This window comes from Mobula hypostoma, chromosome 6 (genome assembly GCF_963921235.1).
Source record: "Mobula hypostoma chromosome 6, sMobHyp1.1, whole genome shotgun sequence".
In the NCBI taxonomy this organism is placed as follows: domain Eukaryota; kingdom Metazoa; phylum Chordata; class Chondrichthyes; order Myliobatiformes; family Myliobatidae; genus Mobula; species Mobula hypostoma.
Window position 1 is genome coordinate 100573662 of NC_086102.1, and position 21822 is coordinate 100595483.

At 40.2% G+C, this 21822-nt stretch overlaps 1 protein-coding gene across 4 annotated transcripts in view; it reads left to right on the plus strand.

Moving 5' to 3' along the window:
• Nucleotides 1–21822, plus strand: part of sec22a (SEC22 homolog A, vesicle trafficking protein) — a 242686-nt gene that overhangs the window by 49136 nt on the left and 171728 nt on the right. For all 4 annotated transcript variants that reach the window (XM_063051333.1, XM_063051332.1, XM_063051329.1 and 1 more), the window contains exons 3-4: nucleotides 11698–11861; nucleotides 15059–15238. In XM_063051333.1, the coding sequence (XP_062907403.1) occupies nucleotides 11698–11861; nucleotides 15059–15238 (344 nt within the window). The remainder of the gene's footprint in view (nucleotides 1–11697; nucleotides 11862–15058; nucleotides 15239–21822) is intronic.

The following is a 21822-nucleotide window of genomic DNA, read 5'->3' on the forward strand; positions in this document are numbered from 1 at the left end:
AATAATGTTACATCAACTTAGATTAAGTTCTTTATGAGTAATGAGGGTGCTTTGTTTCAAAATCATATTTATTATCACTGAAATATGTCATAACATGTGTTGATTTTATGACTGCAGTATTGTGCAAGACATAAAGATTACCATGCCTTACAAAAATAGTGCAAAAGAGGAATAATGTAGTAGTGTTTATGGGTTCATGAATCATTCAGAAATCCAATGGTGGAGGGGGAAGAAGCTGTTCCTATTTGCAGTTTAGACAGTACCTGCAGAGAATACCTAGATCATCTACTCTTCTCTCCAACTGTTACGTGACTACCTGACTATTTACTGGACTTTTTGTTACTGTACTTAAGATACATGTGTGAACTTCCAAAAAGCTTTAGGCTAATTACTATGTAAAGATTAGCTTTATTTGTCACATGTGTATTGAAGTATACAGTGAAATGCATCATTTATTGCAAATCTGTAATCCACAAACGTTGCCACATTTCCAGCACCAACGTGTGTGCCAATGACAGTACTTCTTCGGAATGTGGGAGGTAGCTGAAGAGCCCAGAAGAAGCCCATGCCGTTATAAGGAATATGTACAAGCTACTTATAGTCAGCGGCAGGAATCAAACACAGATGTTACAGTTGGTGCTGTAAAGCATTGCTCTAACTGCTATGCTACCATACTTGCTAGCAAAGTTAAAAACCATGGGATTAAAAGGGCAGAAGAAAATTTGTCCAAGAAGCAGAAAATAAAGATTGTGAACATTTGTTTTTAAAAGCTGGAAGATAACTTAGAAGTTGATTTTAGAACCTCTGCTTTTTTGATATGCAAGTCAGATTTTGGTTAAACAGCATAATTTCAAAGCTTGTAACCTGACTCAGCTTGTAAATATATTATATCACAAGTAACCGACTTCATGAGGGTATTGAAAGTCTAAAAATGGAAGGCATGTGGTAGATTCAATTTAATTCAAATATGGAGTGATACCTTCCAGTAAGAACAACAAGAAGAGGCAATGTAATGCTGATATACAGTTCTAAAGAATGGAGGAACTGAGGCACTACTAGGTATTGGTATATAACCTTTTGACAGTGTCCATTGGAACATGAATCGTTAGAAATCCAATGGTTTTCTTATAGACCACTCTCCCTCTACACTTCTCTTTTCCAAGTACCTGATGGAACATCTTTTGAATGTTTTAATAGTTTCTGCCTCCAGTACTACCTCAGGAAGCTCACGACAGGTATTCACCACTCTGTGGAAAAGCTTACCTCTGAAATCTTTAAATTTCTCCCCCTCACTTTAAAGCCAAGTCTATAGCTGTAGACTTATAGACTCCCTTGCCTTGGGAAAAAGATTCTGACTTCGTATCTGTGAAGGATGGGGTGGTGTAAAAAAACTTGCTGACATTTCAGGTCATACAGAATCTCAACCCAAAACATTAACTATTCCTTACCTCCCCCACCCACACCCCACAGATGCTACTCAGCCTACTGAGTTCTGTAGCAGTTTGTTTTTTTTTTCTCTCCAGTTTCCTGTGTCAGCAGTTGTTTGTGTTTTCCTGTCACTATCTATTCTATCTGTACCCATTTTGTAATATATGTACCTCTATAGTGTCACCCCTCGGCCTCATTTCCTACGAGAATAAACCCAGTTTATCCAATCTCTCCTTATAATGATAGCATAGAAACATAGAAAATAGGTGCAAGAATAGGCCATTTGGCCCTTCGAGCCTGCACCGCCATTCAGTATGATCATGGCTGATCATCCAACTCAGAACCCTGTACCAGCCTTCCCTCCATACCCCCAGATCTCTTTAGCCACAAGGGCCATATCTAACTCCCTCTTAAGTATAGCCAATGAACTGGCCTCAACTGTTTCCTGTGGCAGAGAACTCCACAGATTCACCACTCTCTGTGTGAAGAAGTTTTTCCTAATCTCGGTCCTAAAAGGCTTCCCCTTTATCCTCAAACTGTGACTCCTCGTTCTGGACTTCCCCAACATCGGGAACAATCTTCCTGCATCTAGCCTGTCCAATCCCTTTAGGATTTTATACGTTTCAATCAGATCCCCCCTCAATCTTCTAAATTCCAACGAGTATAAGCCTAGTTCATCCAGTCTTTCCTCGTATGAAAGTCCTGCCATCCCAGGAATCAATCTGGTGAACCTTCTTTGTACTCCCTCTATGGCAAGGATGTCTTTCCTCAGATTAGGGGACCAAAACTGCACACAATACTCCAGGTGTGGTCTCACCAAGGCCTTGCACAACTGCAGTAGAACCTCCCTGCTCCTGTACTCGAATCCTCTTGCTATAAATGCCAGCATACCATTCGCTTTTTTCACCGCCTGCTGTACCTGCATGCCCACTTTCAATGACTGGTGTATAATGACACCCAGGTCTCGTTGCACCTCCCCTTTTCCTAATCGGTCACCATTCAGATAATAATCTGTTTTCCTGTTTTTGCCACCAAAGTGGATAACCTCACATTTATCCACATTAAATTGCATCTGCCATGAATTTGCCCACTCACCTAACCTATCCAAGTCACCCTGCATCCTCTTAGCATCCTCCTCACAGCTAACACTGCTGCCCAGCTTCGTGTCATCCGCAAACTTGGAGATGCTGCATTTAATTCCCTCATCCAAGTCATTAATATATATTGTAAACAACTGGGGTCCCAGCACTGAGCCTTGCGGTACCCCACTAGTCACTGCCTGCCATTCTGAAAAGGTCCCGTTTATTCCCACTCTTTGCTTCCTGTCTGCCAACCAATTGTCTATCCACATCAATACCTTACCCCCAATACCGTATGCTTTAAGTTTGCACACAAATCTCCTGTGTGGGACCTTGTCAAAAGCCTTTTGAAAATCCAAATATACCACATCCACTAGTTCTCCCTTATCCACTCTACTAGTTACATCCTCAAAAAATTCTGAGATTTGTCAGACATGATTTTCCTTTCACAAATCCATGCTGACTTTGTCCGATGATTTCACCGCTTTCCAAATGTGCTGTTGTCACATCTTTGATAACTGACTCTAGCAGTTTCCCCACCACCGATGTTAGGCTAACCAGTCTATAATTCCCTGGTTTCTCTCTCGCTCCTTTTTTAAAAAGTGGGGTTACATTAACCATCCTCCAATCCTCAGGAACTAGTCCAGAATCTAAAGAGTTTTGAAAAATTATCACTAATGCATCCACTATTTCTTGGGCTACTTCCTTAAGCACTCTGGGATGCAGACCATCTGGCCCTGGGGATTTATCTGCCTTTAATCCCTTCAATTTACCTAACACCACTTCCCTACTAACATGTATTTCCCTCAGTTCCTCCATCTCACTGGACCCTCTATCCCCTACTATTTCCGGAAGATTATTTATGTCCTCCTTAGTGAAGACAGAACCAAAGTAATTATTCAATTTGTCTGCCATGTCCTTGCTTCCCATAATCAATTCACCCGTTTCTGTCTGTAGGGGACCTACATTTGCCTTAACCAATCTTTCTCTTTTCACATATCTATAAAAGCTTTTACAGTCAGTTATGTTCCCTGCCAGTTTTCTCTCATAATCTTTTTTCCCCTTCCTAATTAAGCCCTTTGTCCTCCTCTGCTGAACTCTGAATTTCTCCCAGTCCTCAGATGAGCCACTTTTTCTGGCTAATTTGTATGCTACTTCTTTGGAATTGATACTATCCCTAATTTCCCTTGTCAGCCACGGGTGCACTACCTTCCTTGATTTATTCTTTTGCCAAACTGGGATGAACGATTGTTGTAGTTCATCCATGCGATCTTTAAATGCTTGCCATTGCATATCCACCGTCAACCCTTTAAGTGTCATTTGCCAGTCTATCTTAGCTAATTCACGTCTCATACCTTAAAAGTTACCCTTCTTTAAGTTCAGAACCTTTGTTTCTGAATTAACTATGTCACTCTCCATCTTAATGAAGAATTCCACCATATTATGGTCACTCTTACCCAAGGGGCCTCTCACGACAAGATTGCTAATTAACCCTTCCTCATTGCTCAATACCCAGTCTAGAATAGCCTGCTCTCTAGTTGGTTCCTCGACATGTTGGTTCAAAATACCATCCCGCATACATTCCAAGAAATCCTCTTCCGCAGCACCCTCACCAATTTGGTGAATAGCATCCTGGTGAATCTTTTCTGAATTCTCTCTCTTGCTGCCACACAATATTCTTAAGTGTGCTCTAACAAATGCTTTGTGCAGCCCTGCTATGACATACAGTCTTCCACACCAAGTGCCTTTTTTACTCTCCTATCCACCTGTGTTGCCACTTTCAGGAAGCAATGAGCTTGCATCTCAAGGTCTCTCTGCATCAGTGCTCCTAAAGTCCCTGAAATTTATTCCATAAGATCATAAGACTATAGGACATTGGAGCCCAACTAGCCAATTAGCCCATTGTGCCTGCTTCGCCATTCCATCATGACTGAATTTATTATTTCTCTCAACTCCATTTTCCTGCCTTCTCCCTGTAACTTCTGACACCTTTGCTAGTCCACTGCATATGCTATTGAAACTATAGGTGCTGTGTGCTGCATGTGACAATGTGTACTGTGTTTTGTACCTTGGCCCCGGAGGTATACTGTTCTGTTTAGCAGTATACATGTGTATGATTAAATGACAATCAAGCCTGAACTTGAACTTAATTAGGACCGTATCAACCAATCCATTCCATATGTCTTTCTTGTGACCTTGTCATTTTTGGCTTGATTAATGGAGGTACAGGTTATAAAAGAAATCATATGTAGTTTATATACTGGTGAGGCTTCAGTTTAAGTAGTATTTTCATAACTACTTTTCACACATTGGGAAGAATGTGAAACCCTTAGTTAGGTACTGGGGTTGCATACAAGACACACTGAGATTGTTCTCTGTGGTTCAAAGAGATAAGTTGGAGGAATGTTTTGTATGGAATAATGTATTTCAGATGGCATGAGGATTATTCACCAAAAGACAAAGATTTATAGATAGCAGAAGAACAAGAGGTCACGGGAATATTTTTCTGTTAACACAGTGAAGGAATTAGCTCTATTTGTAACTTTCTTATAGTATTTTTTCTTTTTAGGATGGGTTTGCCAAATAGAAAACTTGCCAATTGTTTGGTTATCTCTATTTTTGTCTTCCATGTAACACTCCCACATTAAAGGGAAGGCCCAACTACTTTTCAATAGCAATATATCTCATAGCCTCAAAAACATTTGATACTGAACAACTCTAGCAATTTGGAGCAGAATGACTATATCGTCTCTCAGGCAAAATAAAAACTGCTGGAGGAACTCAACGGCAGCATTTGTAGAGGAAAATGGACAGTTAACATTTCAGGTTGTGTTGACATCTGGATCCAGGTGAGGAGTTTCAACCCACACTTATATTGTCCATTTCCCTCCGCAGATTCTTCCTGACTCACTGAGGTCCTTCAACATCTTGATTTTTTTTTGCTCCAGATTCCAACGTCTGCAGTCTCTTGTATCCCCAGACTATCTCTCATTATGGATCCTTCTCTGGTGGGACTCCATGCCAACTTGGAACTAGTTGATACTTCCTTTCATTAGGGAAATGAGGTGTTTATTGCATTTCTAGCAAGCCTTAAACTCAGCCCCTTCAGAAAAAAGGGCAGAATCTTATAAAGAATTTTGCCATTCTGCATTCTGCCTGTAGCTCATATTATTTTCTACTGTCTTGTACAGTGCACACATACTTTAAACTCTCTCATGTAATAACGCTTTTTTGAAATACTGCTACAATCTAGATCGGAGACTCTAGCATGGAATCTAATAATAGAATAATAATAGAATCTAATAATACAATTGTATTGTGAAATGATTTTAATTCAGACAATATAAATGCATCTGAGTTTGTTATCAGAATGCAGTTACTTGTGCTTTTAAGAGTTACGTTTAGTGTTGTAAGCCAGTATTGTAAATGTAGGATAACAAGCAACATGCTGGAAGAACTCAGAGGTCAAGCAGCATCTGTGGAGGAAAGGAATTGTTGACATTTCAGAACTGTTACAGGTTTTACTTCATTCAGAATTTGAACCAGAAATGAGAGTGTGTGCAGGTTAGACAAATAAAGTGCAATGGCCACATTGAGGGAGATTGTTAGATCGAGAGCTCATCTATTAACGTGTGGGTCATCCAAATCACAGAAGAAATGGATGCTTCAGATTCAGATTTATTTATCACACTTACATTGAAGCATACAGGTTCTTAAGCACACCAAAGGATACGGAGAGAAGGTAGAAGAATGGGGTTGAGATGGAGTATCAATCAGCCCTGATCAAATGGCGGAGTAGACTCTTATGCTTTATAACTCGAAAACATTAAACTAATTAAAAGGAAAAGATAGTCTGAAATGTGAGTTTAACATCCTGTTTTACTTTAAGTGAGGCGTGCACATATCACGTGGTGGCACAATGATGTATGCAATTCACATATTTTATGTATAATCCGTAATGAATTATTTAAATGAGCAAGAATACTTAATCAAACCATATATATATATATATATACACACACACACGCACACACACAAGATTACTCAAATATCACTGAATTATTAAATACACAACACTCCTCCCTGCTTAGTTGTAAATTCCAACTCAATATACAAATCATCTCAACAATATACATGATATATATATGGAGTAGTGGACCGCACGACCCCATTTACATTGGTGGTGCGCAAGTGGAACAGATCAAAAGCTTCAAGTTCCTCGGGGTCAAAATCACAAATGACCTGACTTGGTCCAACCAAGCAGAGTCCACTGCCAAGAAGGCCCACCAGCGCCTTTACTTCCTGAGGAAGTTAAGGAAATTTGGCCTGTCCCCTAAAACCCTCACTAATTTTTATAGATGCATCATAGAAAGCATTCTTCTGGGGTGCATCACAACCTGGTATGGAAGTTGTCCTGTCCAAGACCGGAAGAAGCTGCAGAAGATCGTGAACACAGCCCAGCACATCACACAAACCAATCTTCCATCCTTGGATTCACTTTACACCGCACGCTGTTGGAGCAGTGTTGCCAGGATAATCAAGGACACGACCTACCCGGCCAACACACTTTTCGTCCCTCTTCCCTCTGGGAGAAGGCTCAGGAGCTTGGAGATTCGTACGGCCAGATTTGGGAACAGCATCTTTCCAACTGTGATAAGACTGCTGAACGGATCCTGACCCAGATCTGGGCCGTACCCTCCAAATATCCGGACCTGCCTCTTGGTTTTCTTTGCACTACCTTACTTTCCCTTTTCTATTTTATATTTATGATTTATAATTTAAATTTTTAATATTTACTATCGATTTGTACTCCAGGGAGCACGAAGAGCAGAATCAAATATCGCTGTGATGATTGTATGCTCTAGTATCAATTGTTTGGTGACAATAAAGTATAAAGTAAAGTAATACAACTACCATACAGACATACACAGCATAGTAAATTTTAAATTGTCCCACTTAGGCCAAAAGATTTGATTGCTCTCGAGGCTTTCTTACTCTTGTGGGATAACGTCTTTCCTGACAAGGGGGATGGCTTTGCTTGCCAGAAGAGACTTGTGGCTATAAAACAATCTCAAGTTCTGGGGCCTCCTCCAAGGTAGTTGTAGGAGTTGATTCTGAGACTGTAGGAATTGGTTCTCTGAATCTACTTCAATTCTTACTTCTTTTCAAGTTCTTGTCTTTCTTTTTCTTCTAGTTTCTTGTCTCGCTGAGTTTGCTAATTTCTTGAAAAATAATGTCTTGTTTATCCTCTTGCATTTTCATAGCACTTATGTCATTTTCTTCCTTTTTTCTGGGATGTGCATCTTGATCTAGGGAAGGTGTATTTAGTTCACTGGAGTGTTCTCTTATTAATCCTTCTATTGCCCCCTTACGATCTGATCTCTCCCCATGGTTTCCTCATCCACAGCATCATCTGACAAATTCTCTGTTTTCGTATCTTCATTGACTCCTTTCTTTTTGTCCTTCCATTCATCCAGCTGGGCTTTGGTCTTTGCATATACTTTTACAAGCAGCTTCTTGTCTCACACTTGAAGTTCATTCAATAACCTAAGTGCATGCAAGTAGTTACTCGCAAAATGCAGCTTGGTTTTAAGCTGGAAGAGAGTTCCAGCTTAAAACCAAGCTGCATTTTGCGAGTAACTACTTGATTAACATATCAGAAGCTTTCTCAGAAATGTTACTTACAAAAATTGTTGTAGTCAGATAACAGCTTTCATCTCTTTCACGATTCCTCTGAGCAGCATGGTCCTTCCTCGGCCCAGTATGCTTTCCAAATGGAGGCACAAAGGTTGGCACCAACACCTGGTTCCCCTCTTGGACAGTGGTTCATGGTGTACAGCATCAAGACAGTTGTGGCATCATCCAGTACTCTTTTAAATTCACTTCCAGTTGACTCTTGATACAGGGAATGTTACATGCAAATAGAGGTTGGATCTCCAATCCAGTTGTAGTTGTCTCAGCCAATCATGCCCCCACAATGCTGACCGTCTTGCTTTTACCACATACAAGCCCAATGTGTCTTGTTGGTTGTTGTATTTCACTGAGTTTTCTTTTTTTCTCCAGTGTAAGTTCTCAGTTGGATATCTGTAGGCTTCAGTTTAGTATCTTTGAAAAGCCATTCAAACTCATTTTGTGGAATGACTGAAACATATCTGTCATTAGCCATATTACTTGTCAATATTGTTAGTTTTCACATTGTAAATCTCAAGGCCTCTTAGGTCGGCTGGTGGTGCAGTGAGATCAGCGCCGGGCTTGAGAACGGAGGTTCCTAAGTTCGATCCAGTGACAGACTGCCCCCGTACGTGCTCTCCATCCACGCCGGGTTGATGTGGAGCTCACAACTCGGCCTCGTAAAATAATACTGTGAAATGTCTGTGCAAGGAGTGGCGCCCCACACAGCCTTTCGAACTGCGCCTTGTAAGGCATGAAAATGCCTGACGCTAGCCTCTCAGGTCTGAGTCAACATTGTCATCATCGTCATCAAATCTCAAGGCTACACAATCCTGTGTCACTCTCATCATTATCAGATTTTTTATCACCAGCCTGCTCAATCTGAATTTGGAATTTGACTTTTTATCTTTTTCTCTTCTCTGGGTAGTCCATTAATTTTTTCTGCCCAACATGCTCTTCATATGTGTCAAACTTTGTTACATTTTCTGCATTTCACCAGTCTGTATTGGTTTGGTGTATGTGAGCCCCTGCCACAATTTGTTTGGCCAGGCTGGTTTCTGTTTAGACGTTGCAGTTTTGTTCATGCTCACTTTCATTCCTGACTGCAACTCAATCACACCTGTCTGCTGTTTACGTTGATAAAGCAATTTGCAACTGCCCTTTTAAATGTTAGTTGTGCTTCAGTTAGGGGCCATTTTTGAATGCTTTCTTGTAAGATTCCACAAAATAAATGATCTCTCAGTGTATCATTAAGCCCATTACCAAACTGACAATGCTTAGACAATCTCTTCATTCAGCCACATACGTTGAACTGGACTCCCTTTCTTTATGAAACCTAAAGCATTCTGCAATCAACAATGGTGTTGGTTCTAAATGCTCCTGCTTTACTTTCATGATATCAGCAAAGCTCATTTCCACCAGTTTGGTTGGAGCAGTCAAACTCTTTAGCAAACATTTCCTTTAAATCCAATGCACTCAGTAAAATTGGCACTTGCTTCTCATCAGCTATTCCATTTGCTTTAAAATACTGTTCAATTTTCTCAGTATATAAAATCCAGTTATCCACTATGTAATCAAACATTTCTGCTCTTTTTTTGTGATTATTCTCCCCTGTTACTCACTGTTTATGAATCCGTGAATTCTTCTATTTTTTATGTGTTTTTTTAAAACTTGATCATGCCTTACTGTTCAAAGAACACATGCTGCACTGCTTTTTTAAAAACTCAAATGTCTCACTGTGCTTCAACAAGACAGTAGCCACTTGGGTTCATTTTAAAAATTACTTGTTGCCATGTTATGATTTGTAACTCCAAAACAGTAAACCAATTGCTGGAAAAGACAGTCTCGAATGTAAGTATTTTTTTACTTTAAGCAAGGCGCACACACATCATGTGGTATTGTGATGATGTATCCGATTCATATGCTTTACATATAACTGATAATGAATTACTTAAATGAACAAAAATGCTTAATCAAACAATATGTATATACAAGATTACTCAAATATTACTGAAATGTTAAATACACAACAGACTCAATTCTGCTACTGCGTCTTATGGTCTCATTCCTTTCTTGACACACTGAGTTCTTCCAGTAGATTGTTTGTTCCAGATTCCACCATCCGCAGTTTCTTGTGTCTCCATTGTATATTCAGCCCTTCTGATACAGGCTGAAGCAACAATGGTTTACTGTAGGTCATTTTAAAATGTATCAATCAATCATGCAAATATTGCTATTTGTAAATTAAGATGTTAGGCTTGGCTTGGTTTTAATACCCACAAACTACTCAGCCATATGACAGTTTAGAAGTGATAAATACTGGGAGCAGATATCGGGGGAGAGTTTTCTTCAATCCATTTATTATCTCATCCAGAATAGCTGAAGCCATATGAGCCTGTTTTCAGTTGTGTATAATCTCACAAAGCCAGAGTAAAGGATGATGTAGTTTTTTTAATATCAGAGGGATGGCAAAGAAAAACTTTCTTCCATTTTACACGCCTTGGGAGGGCTGTTCACAATCATGTACTTCTATTGCTACAGCAGTGACTTGCTGTTCTTCATTATTGGTAATGAACAACAATACAATCTGTTTCCTTTAAGCCTTTCAATGAATTTTACTTTTATAGCTGGCACAGTGCAGTAAAACTAGCCTTGTTCTTTTTATGCAATCTGAGTTTTTCTTGAAGTTTAGCAACATGTATTTGAAATGCTTGATCAGAGTTGATTTGTTATTTGCATGGTTTTCTAACATTAAGGTTTGCTTCTATATTAAGCTCTTGGAGCATTGTTGAAGAATGTTGTAATGCCATAATGGCAATGAAAAAGATACAGCATAGACTGCTGGAGTGCTGTCTACAGAAGGACTGTTACAATTCTAGAACACAGGTCAAAATCTCTGCTCAAGTAATTAGGGATTGGCATTAAAATTCCACGTATGAACAAGACCTCAAGATTCACTGTGGTTACAAAGAGACATAATTTTGGGGATTCACTGGTACTGAGAAAGTTGAAGAAGACTTTGTGCTCTTTAAGAGCATTATTAAGTGGTATTTTGATTATTTCCTCACTCAGTGGAAGTTATAGCAAGTTTGTTGCAAGTTAAGATAATCACAAGAAAATAGTTTGGGAGTTTGAAATATATTTTAACAGTGAGGATGCTTTTTCTCTTTTGTGAAAACGATGTTGCAAACTATTGAAGTAAAATCTTTAAATTATTTTACACGTGATAATGAGTTTAGCATTAGATTAGATTAAATGAGAAAAACATGTTTACTGTGAATATTTTATTGGTCTGTTGCATTTAAATGCATGGTCAGTAAAGTTTGGAGTTTGTCTAAAAAATGTCTGTTTTTCTTTTTCAAAAGAATTGATTGTGTTTAATATATTAACAAATTGTACAATAGTGTAATTTATTGTAATGTTCATTTTGCTAAATTACTCATGACTATTCCATCAAAGTAATAGTATTTCATTATTTTCTTTATTGCAGAACCAATTAAATTACCCTTTCTCTCCTTAGTTTTATAAGTTCATTAGGAGTGGGGTATATGATGATCTGCTCTGAAAATTATCCAAACGTGCTCGCTTTTTGTTTCCTGGATGAACTACAACGAGAATTCATTACTTTATATGATACAATGAGGATTAACTCAGCTGTCAGACCATACTCCTTCATCGAATTTGGTGAGCTTCCAGGCTTTTATAAATTGCTAGTTTGATGATGGAAGTAATGATAATTTGCTTTCTAAAGTACTAATTTGTGGAGTGGAAAGACTTGAAAAGTGTTAATTACATATTACTGAGAGAAAGATGATACACTTTGGAAAATGTTAATCTAATTTTATTACATGGACTATCATTTGTCATTTTGCCACTCAAAGGTTTTGTGTATTAGTCAAACCTTTTATATGGAAATTTGGAGGTGATTTAGGCTATTCTTGTTTAATTGAGACCAGAAGGCAGTTGATCATTTTCTGATAAAGTGTGTAATAATGTACTCTGAATAATAAGCAATATATAATGTCTCTTTAATAGCCAATCATTTAAGTTATGCAACAGGGAGTTTAGCAGTAGTGCTGCAGTCCACCATCACAGCAGGACTTGTATGTGTCCGGGACAAAGTGGGCAGGAAAAATTAATATGGACACTCCCCCCCCCCACCCCTTCAAACTACCTTTTCCAAAAGCCTGCTTCTGCAAAGAGCTGTAGGGCTATTAAAACAAAAACTTAATGTCATCTTAAAAATTTTTTCCCCCATACAGTTAATCTGCTCAATCATTCTAGTTAGCTCCCCCACCCACTCTATTAATTGCCTCAATCACTGCACTGCACTGTAAACACTTCTTATGCACATAATACTTCATACCTGTACCTTAAGCTCTAACTTATTTTTATGTAATTCTTTATTCTCTGAATGTTGTGGGGGGTTTTTTGTTGCTTATTGCGGCCTGATCAATACACCACAGCAAATTCCTAATACATATAATTGTATATGGTGAATAAAGTTGATCTTTGATTCTTTTTAGAATGAGATAAACAATTTGAATGATGGCTATAACATGTTTGTTGTATAGGTTAACTTACCTCAAAAGGATTTTTCTCCTTTCTTGAAGATTCAACCATCTCTTCTGCTTATAAATTGGAGATGAGGCTGTGAATTTGTATCTAAAGTTGCTCTCGAGTGTTAGAACTTCAGCAGAGGTGCCATCTACACCAGGGGCTCTTTCTTTCACTTGACTTGTGTCCTTTTCAACTTCAGAATCAAAGGTGTAATATCAGTGACATAGGCCATGAAATTTATTGTTTTTGGCAACATTTTCAATGTAATACATTAAAAAATGATATGTATTACCGTATATATTGAAGGAGTCCTTTTTGCTGGAGCGGCTCAAGCTCATGATGGAACTGGCTGAGTTAACTTCTTGTTAATCTAGAAAAGTAGCAACACTGGACCAGATAGTGTGCTTTGGGGTGAAGTCAGAGGCACTGGTGTCAAGGTTAGAATTTGTAGAAAAATTCTTTTGAAGTTTTAAGCTTTTTAAGATTACAGGCTAACTATAGTAGGAGTCTCCCTGGTTTGTACCACAAGGATAAATACATCAGGGAGACAGGTAGTGTAGAGGTTAGCACAACACTATTACAGCTCAGGACTTTCTGGAGTTTGGAGTTCAATTGTGGCACCTTTCTGTAAGGAGCCTCTGTATGTCCTCCCCATGGTTTTCCCTGGGTGCTCCAGTTTCCTCCCACAGTCCAAAGATGTACTGGGTAGGTTATTGGTCATTGTAAAATTGTCCCATGAGTAGGTTAAGGTTAAAGCAGAGGTCGCTGGGGCAGCATTGCTCGAAAGGCTGGAAAGGCCTACTTTGTGCTGAATTGCTAAAATAATGGATGGATAAATAAACAAATAAATAACCATGGAATTATCCTCCTTAATCCATGCTTCACCTGTCTGAGGAGCTGCTTCTTGAATTCCGTTATAGATTCTGGCCATTTCAGGTATAATGAATGTGATTTTCATGCACAACAACTGCAAACATCAACAACCATAGATACCCTTTCTTGTCCTTGCAAAATCCTTTGACTCCCATCAGTCAAGAGGGATTGTGCAGAATCCTTTACACATTAGGCTGCCTTCAGAAATTTATTTCCATTCCATGTGTGCTATGTGCTAGATGATGCTTTAATGCCTCATCCTCACCAGGTTCCAGCTCATTCAGCTGGCATCTCTGCCACTTGTGTTATTCAGTCTCCGAGGTCTCCACTCTTTTCACAGACCTTTACTTTAGTTTACTTTTTCCCTGTCCTCTTTCTCTAACTTAAAACTTGCTGAATTTTTAACTTCTCAAAATTTCATCCACTTGAAATGTTAACTTACACTCAGTCATCATTTTATTAGGTATAGGAGGTACCCAACAGAGTGGCCACTGAGTGTATGCTGCTGCTGTAGCCCATCCACTTCAAGGTTTGACATGTTGTGCATTCAGAGATGCTCTTCTCATTCAGGGATTCCACTGAAGTTGGGTGGGAATACAACTAGAGGTCATGGGTTAAGAGTGAAAAGTTTAAGAGGATGATGAGGGAAAACGTCTTCACTCAGAGGGTCATGAGAATGTGGAATAAACTGCCACCGCATGTGGTGCATGCCAGCTTGATTTCAATGTTTAAGAAAAGTTTGGGTAGGTATATAGATGGGAGGGGTATGAGGGGCTGTGGTCCTGGTGCAGATCAATGGGAGTAGGCAGTTTAAATGGTTTAGCATGCAATAGATGAACCAAAGGGCCTGTTTCTGTTTTGTACTTTTCTACAACTTTTATTCACACCACTGTTGTAACGTGGGGTTATTTGAGTTACTGTCACCTTTCTGTCTGCTTGAACCAGACTGGCCATTCTCCTTTGACCTCTCTCCTTATCAAGGCCTTTTTGTCTATAGAACTGCTGACCATTGAATTTTTTTTCACATTATATTTTGTAAACTCTAGAGACTGTTATGCTTGAAAATCCTAGGAGATCAGCAGCTTCTGAGATACTCAAACTACCCTGTTTAGCACCAACAATCATTCCACAGTCAAAGTCACTTAGATCACATTTCTTCCCCATTCTGCTGCTTGGTATGAACAACTGAACCTCTTGACCATGTCTGCATGCTTTTATGCATTGAGTTACTATAACATAATTGGCTGGTTAGATATTTGCATTAACGAACAGGTGTACGCATGTACCTAATGAAGTGGCCACTGACTGTAGTGTTTCTCTCTCTCTCTGGTGTTGTCAGATGTGCTGAGTGTTTCTGATAGTTTCTGTTTTTATTTAAGCATATCAGGATCTGCAGTATTTTGCTTTTGATCTTTATTTGTCAAACTGTGTTTTCTTTAAATCTCTAGATAATTTTATCCAGAAAACCAAGCAGAGGTTTAACAACCCCCGGTCTTTGTCTACGAAGATAAACCTTGCTGACATGCAGACTGAGATCAAACTGAGGCCAGCCCATCAGCTTACAGTACATGATCTTGGAGCAGCAAATGGAAGCTTACAACCACATTCTTCCCCCCACAAGGGAATAGGTGAGACTCTTTTACTAATAGCAAACTTAATAAAAACATATCAAAAAGCCATTCACTGCTCCAACTTGACCCTGCAACTTCACTTTCTCTGCTAAGATTTATCACCTTTTGAAGAAACATCAGTTCATCTCAAACACAAAATACTCTGCAGATGCGTGTTGTGAGTATCAGTTCATCTCAGATAGGCATGTTATATCCTTCCATTACATCCTTCTGGTCTCCACAGTGAGATAAGCAATTTAAATTTTTGATTTGGATATTCCTATTTCAAAAGTTCAAAATAAATTTATTTTCAAAGTATGTATATGTAACCATACACTACCCTGAGATTCATTTTCTTGAAGTTATTTACAGTAGATCAAAGAAATACAACAGAATCAATGATACAGTAAATAATACCAAGAACATGAGTTGTAGTCCTTGAAAGTGAGTCCACAAAGTGTGAGATCATTTCAGAGTTGTGGTGAGTTAAGATATCCATGCTGGTTCAGGAATGGACTGAATAATGGGGGGCCTTTTATGATGTATGCTGCTTTCTTGTGGCAGCACTCCACCAGTTCCATATTTTATTCATGATTGCTATTTTTGCCTTGATCACCATTCTTACTGTTTAATCTCACTTTCCCTTCCACTTTTCTTGTATTTCCTCTTCTCTGCATACTAAGACATGCTTATGATGTTAGTCCAATTCTAGCCCCGTTAAAGGGTCATCAACAGAAATGTTACCATGTTTTGTGACCTGAGTGGTTTTGACCCATCTTACCTTCCATTCCTTGTCTATGTCTTAGTAGCAACAGCTTGCATTTGATTAGTGACTTTACTGGAAAAAAACTGTAATAATTGACATTGACCATATTCTTCAGGCCTACCTTTTGTTCATCTGTCATGATAGATCGTTGTGTTCTTAAAGTCAAGGCATGTCTTGGTATGTTTTATTGCATTAAGGACATTATTCATATGATGATGTTTTTGAGTTGCAAGAAAAAGTTTGTGAACCCTTTGCATTTACCTGGTTTTCTGCGTTAATTAAGTGTGGTCTGATCTTCATCTTAGTCACAATAATAGACCGACACAATCTACCTAAACTAATAACACACAAGCATTGTACTTTTCATGTCATTATTGAACACATTTTTAATCATTCACAGTTCAGGCTGGGAAAAGCATGTGTATTTAATATCTGGTAGAACCTCCTTTAACAGTAGTAACCTCAACCAAAGGTTTCCTGTAGCTGCTGACCAGACAGGCACAACGGTGAGGAGGAATTTTTAGACCATTCCTCCATACAAAATTTTCAGTTTACCCACATTTCTGGGATACCTTACATGAACGTCCCTCTTCAGGTCAATGATTGCAAGCTGTCCAGGCCCTGAGGCAGCAAAGTAGCCCCAAACCATGATGCTCCTTCCACCATGCTTCACAGTTGGGATGAGGTTTTGGTGTTGGTGTGCAGTCAACTTTTCCTCTAAACACAGGAGAGTGCATTTCTGCCAAGAACTTGACTCATCTGTCCACAAGACATTGTCCTAGAAGTGTTATGGAACATCCAGCTGGTCTTTTACAGACTTGAGACATGAGGCAATTTTTTTGGAGAACAGTGGTTTCCTCTGTGGTGTCCTTCCATGAACACCATTTTTGTTCAGTGTCTTCTTATAGTGGACACATGAACAGAGACTTTAGCAAGTTCTAGAGAGTTCTGTAGGTCTTTTGCCCTTACCTTTGGCTCTTTTTCAGCTCCTTCAGTATTGTGCATTCTGATCTTTACAAGAAGCCCACTTCTAGGAAAAGAAGCAACAGTACTGAGTTTCCTCCAGTTGTAGACAGTTTCTGTTACTGTGGACTGATGGACACTTGCATCTTAAAATTGTTTCTGCAGCATTTTCCAACTTCATGCATTCGTCTCCTAAGGGCCTCAAAGTTGTTTTGATCGAGGCATGGTGCACATGAACAGATTCTTCTTGAGAAGAGCAAAGCTCTCTCAGTAACCTGACTTTGTGTGTCTTTTTTATAGGGCAGGACACCTCTACAGCCCACACCTTCCATCTCATCTCATTGATTGGAACAGCTGACTCCAAATAGCTTTTGTAGATGCATGACCCCAGAGGTTTGCATACGTTTTTTGAACCTAGATGGTGCTTAAATGGTGTACTCAGTATTGACGAGAAGTACAATTGTTTGTGTGTTGTTAGTTTAGGCAGATTGTGTTTGTCTAATATTGTGAGTTGGATGAAGATGAGACCACATTTTATGAGTAATTAATGCAGAAAAACGGGTAGTTGCAAAGGGATCAAACTTTTTCTTGCAACTGTATATAGTGTACAAGTTAATAAAATGCATAGATAAAGTGGACAGTGGAGACATTTTCCCAGTGTGGTAATAGTGAATTCAAAGGAACTTTAAGATGTTTGGAGGAAAGTATAGCAGGATGTCAGAGGATGATTTTTTACACAGAGAATGGTAGGTATGTGGAATGCGCTACTTGGGGTGGTGGGTGGTTGAGGATATTACAATTGGGACATTTAAGGGACCCTTAGATAGGCATACAGAGGGTTATGTGGGAGGGAAGGGTTAGATTGTTCTTAAATAAGTTATAAGGTTGGCCCAACATTGTGGCCTGTCCTGTGCTGTAGTGTTCTATGTTCTATATTTTATCTTACCTTTACAAGCAGCTGTCAATCTCAGCTAACTTTAAAAGGCCTTGTTTCAATTCTCCTTGTACTTCCAGCTGTGAGTTTAGTTCTTGAAACCTCCTTCTCAATCTTTTTAACATTTGACTGGAACTTGACTCTCCCATTGCATTTTGTCCTTTATTGAGGCCTTTTTTACTGTCATATCCAGAGAATACTCATACCCTCAGTGATTTTTCCCCCAAAATCACCAAGATCATCTGTTGTTTCTCTATATATTATCCCTTCATGCATTGAAGTGCATGCAAACAGAAATAGGACATTAATGGTTCCATTTTAGGAAGGGATCAATCACTATAGGCCCCCAAATAGCCCTCGGGACACCGAGGAGCAGATAAGCAGGCAGATTTTAGAACGGTGCAGGAAATACATGGTTGTAGTTATGGGTGATTACAACTTCCCTCATATTGACTGGCACCTCCTGACTGCAAGGGGGATAGATGGGGCTGAATTTGTCAGGTGTGTTCAAGAAGGATTCCTGACACAGTATGTGGACTGGCCAATGAGAGGAGAGGCCATACTGGATCTAGCTCTGGGTAATGAACCTGGTCAGGTGGCAGACTTCTTGGTGGGGGAGCATTTTGGTGAGAGTGACCACAACTCCCTTAGCTTCAGCATAGCTATGGAAAAGGATAAAAACAGACAAAATGGGAAAGTGCTTAACTGGGGAAGGGCTAACTATGAAGGGATGAGGCAGGAATTAGCGAGAATAAATTGGAAACAGATGTTCAAGGGTAAAAGCACAGAAGTAATGTGGAGGAAGTTTAGGGACCACGTGCTGGGTTCAGGATAGGTTTATCCCACTGAGACGAGGAAAAGATGGTAGGAAAAGGGAACCATGGCTGACAAGACACGCGAGGCAATTCATCAAGAGGAAGAAGGAAGCATATGTTAGATATAAGAAGCAGGAAGCAGGAGGGGCTCATGAGAAATATAGGGTAGCCAGGAAGGAGCTTAAGAAAGGTTGTAGGAGAGCTCAAAGGGGGCATGAGAAGGCCTCGGCATGTAGGATTAAGGAGAACGCCAAGGCGTTCTATGCGTATGTGAAGAACAGAAGGATGACAAGAATGAAGGTGGGTCCGCTAAAGGGTAAAGAAAGCAACATATGCCCGGAGGCGGAGGAGGTTGGTGACGTCCTAAATGAATACCTTGCTTCGGTATTCACAAGTGAAAAGGACCTTGATCAGGGTGGTGTTGAAATAGAACAGGCCTATGTGCTGGACAATGTGGAGATTAAGGAGGAAGAAGTGTTGGATCTTCTTAAAAACATCAAAATTGATAAGTCCCCAGGGCTGGACGAGATATACCTCAGGTTGCTGTGGGAAGTGAAAGAAGAGATCGCTGGAGCAGTAGCTATGATCTTTGAATCCTGTTTGGCTGCAGGGGGGTTGCTGGAGGATTGGAGAATGGCAAATGTAGTTCCCTTGTTTAAAAAAGGTAATAGGGAGAATCCTGGGAACTATAGACCAGTGAGTCTTAGGTCGGTGGTCTGCAAACTATTGGAAAGGATCCTTAAGGATAGGATCTACGAGCATTTGGAGAAGTACGGTCTACTCAAGGATAGTCAACATGGCTTTGTGAAGGGAAGGTCATGCCTCACGAGCCTAATTGAGTTTTTTGAAGAGGTAACAAAAGAAATTGATGAGGGTAGAGCAGTAGATGTGGTCTACATGGATTTTAGCAAGGCATTTGACGGGGACCCCCATGAGAGAGACATCCTGAAAGTCATGAGGCATGGAATCAGTGGAACCTTGGCTGTTTGCATAAAAAATTGGCTTACAGGAAGAAAGCAGAGGGTAGTAGTGGAAGGAAAGTATTCTGCCTGGAGGTTGGTGACTAGTGGAGTGCTGCAAGGATCTGTCCTGGGACCCCTGCTCTTTGTGATTTTTATAAGTGACCTGGATGAAGAGGTGGAAGGATGGGTGAGTAAGTTTGCGGATGACACGAAGATTGGAGGAGTTGTGGATGGAGCTGTAGGTTCTCAAAGGTTACAAGAGGATATAGACAGGATGCAGAGTTGGGCAGAAAAGTGGCAGATGGAGTCCAATCCGGATAAGTGTGAGGTGATGCATTTTGGATGGACAAACCAGAAGGCTGAGTTCAGGGTTAATGGTCGGTTACTTAAGAGTATGGATGAACAGAGGGACCTTGGGGTTCAAATCCATACATCCCTCAAGGTCGCTACATAGGTTGATAAGATAGTTAGGGATGCTAGGCTTCATTAATAGGGGGATTGAGTTCAAGAGTAGAGAGGTCATGTTGCAACTCTACAAATCTCTGGTGAGACCACACTTAAAGAGTATTATGTTCATTTCTGGTCTCCTCATTATAGGAAGGATGTGGAAGCTATGGAGAGGGTGCAGAGGAGATTTACCAGGATGTTGCCTGGATTTGAAAACAAGTCTTATGAGGCAAGGTTAGCAGAGCTGGGACTTTTCTCTTTGGAGCGTGGAAGGATGAGAAGGGACTTGATAGAGGTCTACAAGATTATGAGAGGCATAGATAGGGTGGATAGCCAGTACCTGTCTCCCAGGCACGAATAGCAAACACCAGAGGGCATATGTACAAAGTTAAGGGATGGAAGTTTAGGGGAGACATCAGGGATAAGTTTTTTACATAGAGGGTTATGGGTGTCTGGAATGACTTGCCAGGGATGGTGGTGGAGGCTAAAACATTAGGGGTATTTAAGAGCCTCTTGGATAGGCACATGGATGAAAGAAAAATAGAGGGTTACAGGGTAGTGTGGGTTTAGTACTTTCTTTTTAGGAATACATGGGTCGGCACAACATCGAGGGCCGGAGGGCCTGCACTTTGCTGTAGTATTCTAGTGTCTGGTGTCTAATTTTGTTCTACCCTGTTTGTATTGTAATTCACATTATTCAGTTTATTACCCTCAGGAAGAATTATATAGAGGAACTACCCTGGATAAGAATGTTCACTTGACTGCAATTAGCTACAAATTATCAGAGTTTCAACTAAGAATTCCTCAATTTTAATTGGAAATATTCCTTTTGTTCACCAACTTCAGAAGTTCTCCTTTAAACAATTATCAAAATGGTACTCACTATATCTTATAAAATTTGCTGGTGAAGGCAGCAGGCCAGGCAGCATCTCTAGGAAGAGGTATAGTCGACGTTTCGGGCCAAGACCCTTCATCAGGACTAACTGAAAGAAGAGCTAGTAAGAGATTTGAAAGTGGGAGGGGGAGGGGGAGATCCAAAATGATAGGAGAAGACAGGAGGGGGAGGGATGGAGCCAAGAGCTGGACAGGTGATTGGCAAAAGGGATATGAGAGGATCATGGGACGGGAGGCCTAGGGAAAAAGAAAGGGGGAAGGGGGAAACCCAGAGGATGGGCAAGGGGTATAGTGAGAGGGACAGAGAAAAAGGAGAGAGAGAGAAAGAGAAAGAATATAAAAAAAATAAATAAATAGATAAATAATTGTTGGGGTACGAGGGGGAGGTGGGCCATTAATGGAAGTTAGAGGAGTCAGTGTTCATGCCATCAGGTTGGAGGCTACCCAGATGGAATATAAGGTGTTGTTCCTCCAACCTGAGTGTGGCTTCATCTTGAGAGTAGAGGAGGCCGTGGATAGACAGATTAGAATGGGAATGGGATGTGGAATTAAAATGCGTGGCCACTGGGAGATCCTGCTTTCTCTGGCGGACAGAGCGTAAGTGTTCAGCGAAACGAACTTCCAGTCTGCGTCGGGTCTCGCCAATATATAGAAGGCCGCATCGGGAGTACCGGACGCAGTATATCACCCCAGCCGACTCACAGGTTAAGTGTCGCCTCACCTGGAAGGACTGTCTGGGGCCCTGAATGGTAGTGAGGGAGGAAGTGTAAGGACATGTATAGCACTTGTTCCGCTTACAAGGATAAGTGCCGGGAGAGAGA